Below are 4,865 nucleotides of genomic sequence, written 5' to 3'. Positions count from 1 at the left end.
CCCAGGGTCCAGACCCCCCGTCCTGAGACATGGTGTACCTGGTCACAGGTTCCCTCTATGTAGGACATGGTGTACCTGGTCATAGGGCTCCTTCTCCAGAATGCGGCCACAGAGCTGCGAGCACTGCTCCAACTTCCTGCGCCTGAAATAGCTCCATGCCTGCAGCAGAGGCTCCATCTCCAGCCCCATCCCGGCACTCCGGGCAGGACAGGCCGGGGATCAGGAATCGTGCAGGCCGCGTCTCCTTAGCAACGGCTTTACCTCCCGCATCCTCCAGCGTAGCAACCGTGGGGTCCTTCCACTGACTGGGGCTGACCCGCGCTCTGCCTGACTGGAGATAGGTCTGTAGTGAAAACTTAGATGACGCTGCGCTCCTTTTCTGCCTACAGAATAACCCACATCAACAGTAAATAAATAAATATATCATGCACAGCGTGCTCCGGTCATATTTCAAAGGAAAGTGTCATTATTTGTAACAGGCAGCTCTCAGTCCACCACCTGTTACTAATAAGATAAAAGATTTACAATGTATCAGCCTGGAGTCTGATATCTATAATAATGTATTGAAAACATGTATTCATTTCCTTATTAACCATTCAGAATGAAAGCTGTTGGTCAGTTGAAAGCTGTTGCTCTGGGCAACAAGCAAATTATCTTATTGGAACACTTTTGATGATTGTTACCATTTGTGTGAACAATGCAGATACTTTCCTGTCGCTTCAGTATCAGGAAACCTCATTCCTGAAGGAGAATCTTCATTGTGTCGCCCTCCCTGACAACACACAGCCATTGCAACAAATATATCCCAGTCGTGCCCTTTATTCCCATGGGGAAGCCGTACTAATGCTGAGTGTCTGCTATCCAGGGTAATATGGCTCACTCACCCAAAAGGAATAAATTGGGCTGCGGAGGGCATGAGCAGTAGGAACAGGACACAGCGGGAACATTTTTCATGCAATGAGAAGAAGAGAAGCAGTTACGTAGTTGATACCAAATTACTTGCAGGATAAATTCCATTTAGATGCAGCCGCTGCTATGTGATATGATTACATGCCGTTTGCCATAGATCACTGTTGCTGGATGTATCCATCATGCGCTTACAGATGTGGCGACTGTCACCTGGTTATTGACTTGCATAGGTGACAGTGGCCACATCTAAACAAAATATTTAGGATTCCTGCCACAGGAATTCCAAATCGCTCATTGGTGCACAGGGTGAATGAAGCCTAAAGGTGGCCATACACTGTACAACCATCGCAAGACCTTAGTCTTGCGATGGTTGTAAAGGGATTAAAAAAACGTACGATCTGCCCATCTAGGACAGGCAGATCGCACTCTCGATCATCGCAAGCCCGCCCCCCTGAGGGGCGGGCTTCCGATGACCGCAATGCTGAACGGGCAGTGTGCGCGTGCACACACCGGCCCGTTCGGCATTTGTCTTCCGAGCACCGTACGATTCCCGGCTGGTTTTCGAACATGCTGGTTCGACGGAAGACGTGCGACCGTACAGTAGAAACGGTCGCACGTCTCCGTTCACACTGCTCGATTCTCGTACGATCGCGGGATTTCCCGCGATTCTCGTATGAGAATCGAGCAGTGTATGGTCACCTTAAGGCAACACACATGCATTGCAGCCAGCCATAGTGTGCTGTTTTAATATTGTTGTGTCAGGACTTCTCTAGAGTCTCTCCTATCCTATAGAACTCTTCACCCCAACCTGTCTGTCTATCTCCCACACTGACTGCCTTTAGGATCCCTTAAGACTCATCTCTTCAGGGAAGCCGATCCCACCTCAACCTAACCACTCAACCATCAAGTTCTCAAACAATTCATCCCCACACAGCAACCTCCTCATGTATCACTGGCCCCTCCCTTTTAGATTGCAAGCCCTCAGGGGCAGGACCCTCCTTACCATCTTGTCTTGAATTGTATTGTGATTGTAATGTCTTCCTAAAGGTGGCCATACACCTTTACGATTATCGGACGACACTTTTCGTCCGATGATCGAACCGTCGTACGGTTGTCGTACGGCGGCCCCATTATGCCCCGATTATCGAAAGGTTCAATTAGCCGTAATTAAAGAAAAGCACCTGGATGAATTGCGGTAATCAACCGCGCGTATTTTCGTTTGCGCATGAGCAGTGTAGATCGTACGACTTTTGACGTACGGAAACGCCACTAACCTCGCAATAATCGTACGATCGACTTAATGTCTTCCTAAAGGTGGCCATACACCTTTACGATTATCGGACGACACTTTTCGTCCGATGATCGAAACGTCGTACGGTTGTCGTACGGCAGCCCCATTATGCCCCGATTATCGAAAGGTTCAATTAGCCGTAATTAAAGAAAAGCACCTGGATGAATTGCGGTAATCAACCGCGCGTATTTTCGTTTGCGCATGAGCAGTGTAGATCGTACGACTTTTGACGTACGGAAACGCCACTAACCTCGCAATAATCGTACGATCGACCGAAGTTTTCAAACATGCTTAAAAGTCAAAAGTCGTACGGTTGTACAGTGTTTGCGGTTGTACACTGCCCATACACCTTGCGATTATCGTACGAAAACGCGATCGCATGCGATTATCGTACATAAGGTGTATGGGCACCTTTATATTGTAAAGAGCTGCGCAAACTGTTGGCGCCATATAAATCCAGTATAATGATAATAATAACAACCAGCAGGTGATGTTTTGTCCTCTGCAGGTCGGAGCGCAGGTGTGTTCATTAGTAATATTGACTCTTCCACCTGAGATTCTGTGACAAGTTCGGATTATCTTTGAGAAAGTCACACTCCCTAGAGAACGGCTGTATCTGTAATTTGTAAGAAATACGCTGTTTAATTTATTATATATGAACCATTTTATTCTGTATTTGCAGTTTTTCACTATTAAATTATTCACATATTGCTTACACTGCGACAAGCCTGGGAGGTGTTATGATGGTTGGATTGTACGTCTACAGAAGTTGATGTTTGTAGAAGTCATCTTGGTGTAATGATGCAGAGAACTATCTCTCCCCATCTCCAACCTGCCACTCACTGTCACTGTGACACTCGCACACAGACGTCTCCCTCTCTCCCAGGCTGCTAATAGGATGTGATGGCTTCTTCAGCTGCAGATATTCCTATCTCCCAGATCAAATACTTACTGCTGCCAGTCAGTCTCAGCCTCCCTCCCTCCATTAAAGGGGCACCGTCATAGCATTCCCCAGTGTATGCTTCAATCAGACATGAAAATGATAACACAACAGGCTACCCGCAGAGTGAGTAGTACTCTTCCTCCTGAGAGTACTCTTCACCCTGAGAGTACTCTTCACTCTGGCAGCATTCCTAACCCTGGCAATAGTCCTCATTCCCCTGCAGTACTCTTCACCCTGGCAGTATTCTTCACCCTGGCAGCATTCCTAACCCTGGCAATAGTCCTCATCCTTCTGCAGTATTCTTCACCCTTGCAGTACTTATCACCCTGGCAGTATTCTTCACCCTTGCAGTACTTATCACCCTGGCAGTATTCTTCACCCTTGCAGTACTCTTCACCCTGGCAATAGTCCTCATCCTTGCAGTACTCTTCACCCTGGCAATAGTCCTCATCCTTGCAGTAATCTTCACCCTGACAATAGTCCTCATCCTTGCAGTAATCTTCACCCTGACAATAGTCCTCATCCTTACAGTACTCTTCACCCTGGCAATAGTCCTCATCCTTGCAGTACTCTTCACCCTGGCAGTATTCTTCACCCTTGCAGTACTTTTCACCCTGGCAATAGTCCTCATCCTTGCAGTAATCTTCACCCTGGCAGTATTCTTCACCCTTGCAGTAATCTTCACGCTGGCAGTACCCCTCATTCTGTAGTGGCCATTGTGATTAACTGCCCAAGACTGAGAACCTGAGTATCTTATTTACCGGTCGTTTCCATCAATAGCTGCCCTATTGATTGACCCTGGCAGTACTCTTGACCCTGGCAGTACTCTTGACCCTGGAAGTACTCTTGAGTTGACCCTGGCAGTACTCTTGACCCTGGAAGTACTCTTGAGTTGACCCTGGCAGTACTCTTGACCCCGGCAGTACTTGTTATCCTAGCATTTCAGTCAATAGCTGCTGTTTTCACACAAAAATAAAAATTGCACTTACAATAATGTTATTGGCTGAAACATTGGAAACATTGGACTAGATACAAGTCTACTCAATCAGAGCAAAAACTTGGCAAACACATTGGAGTGTCCTTGCGATACCTCATCTGGCCGGCCCAGACTCGAAACACTGGGAGGGGCTAAGCTAGAACTGAGGTTTAAAGAAGACAGATCCAAGGGTTAGGATTAGGGTAACATTTAACACCCATTGCACCCCACAAACCACCTTATATTCACATTGCCCATTGACAACGATGCATTTTTCTGAATGGATAAATTTCGCTGAAATGTTCCTGAATTGAAAACTCCTAATTTTCCTCACCCCTGAGGGCCCAGTCATACCATGGCATGTGTTGATTTAACGCACGTGTGTTAGTGCATGGTTTTTTTCCCCATGTTACCGTGCGGTGCATTGAGGCAGCCCATTCAAATCAATGGGCTGGCTACACGCCAAAATGTAAAAAAAATGGACATGCACTGCCTTTGGTAACACAGTGCATCACAACACATGGTAGCATGTTACCGAGTATTGTGGTTCCCTGCAGCGCATGTGCATTGGAGCTGCTTTACCGTAGCACATTGGGGAGCCATTCAGAATGAACAGTACTGCAAACACTAATGCACATGAGGCTAATGCACGGATGTCAGGATGCTTTGGTTGAGTCGTGGTTGTTCTCATGACCTTTAAGTGGTGAAATACACATTCCGCTGTGGTGTGTTGTGCTACCGGGGGG

The 4,865-nt window shown here is 47.0% G+C and overlaps 1 protein-coding gene across 5 annotated transcripts in view; it reads right to left on the bottom strand.

The window, feature by feature from the left end:
- TTC8 (tetratricopeptide repeat domain 8) overlaps positions 1–333 on the bottom strand; it is a 25,931-nt gene extending 25,598 nt beyond the window's left edge. For 3 of the 5 annotated variants that reach the window (XM_018571061.1, XM_018571062.1, XM_018571065.1), the window contains exon 1: positions 76–333. In XM_018571061.1, the coding sequence (XP_018426563.1) occupies positions 76–189 (114 nt within the window). In that variant the 5' untranslated portion in view covers positions 190–333. Of the gene's footprint in view, positions 1–66 lie in introns of all 5 variants that reach the window. The other 2 variants (XM_018571063.1, XM_018571064.1) reach the window with 1 other exon arrangement.
- Positions 334–4,865: the final 4,532 nt, after the last annotated feature.

This window comes from Nanorana parkeri, unplaced genomic scaffold (genome assembly GCF_000935625.1).
Source record: "Nanorana parkeri isolate BGI_ZX_2015 unplaced genomic scaffold, ASM93562v1 scaffold1664, whole genome shotgun sequence".
NCBI lineage: Eukaryota > Metazoa > Chordata > Amphibia > Anura > Dicroglossidae > Nanorana > Nanorana parkeri.
Note: the sequence above shows the minus strand (reverse complement) of the source record. Positions and strands in the feature narration are given on the sequence as shown.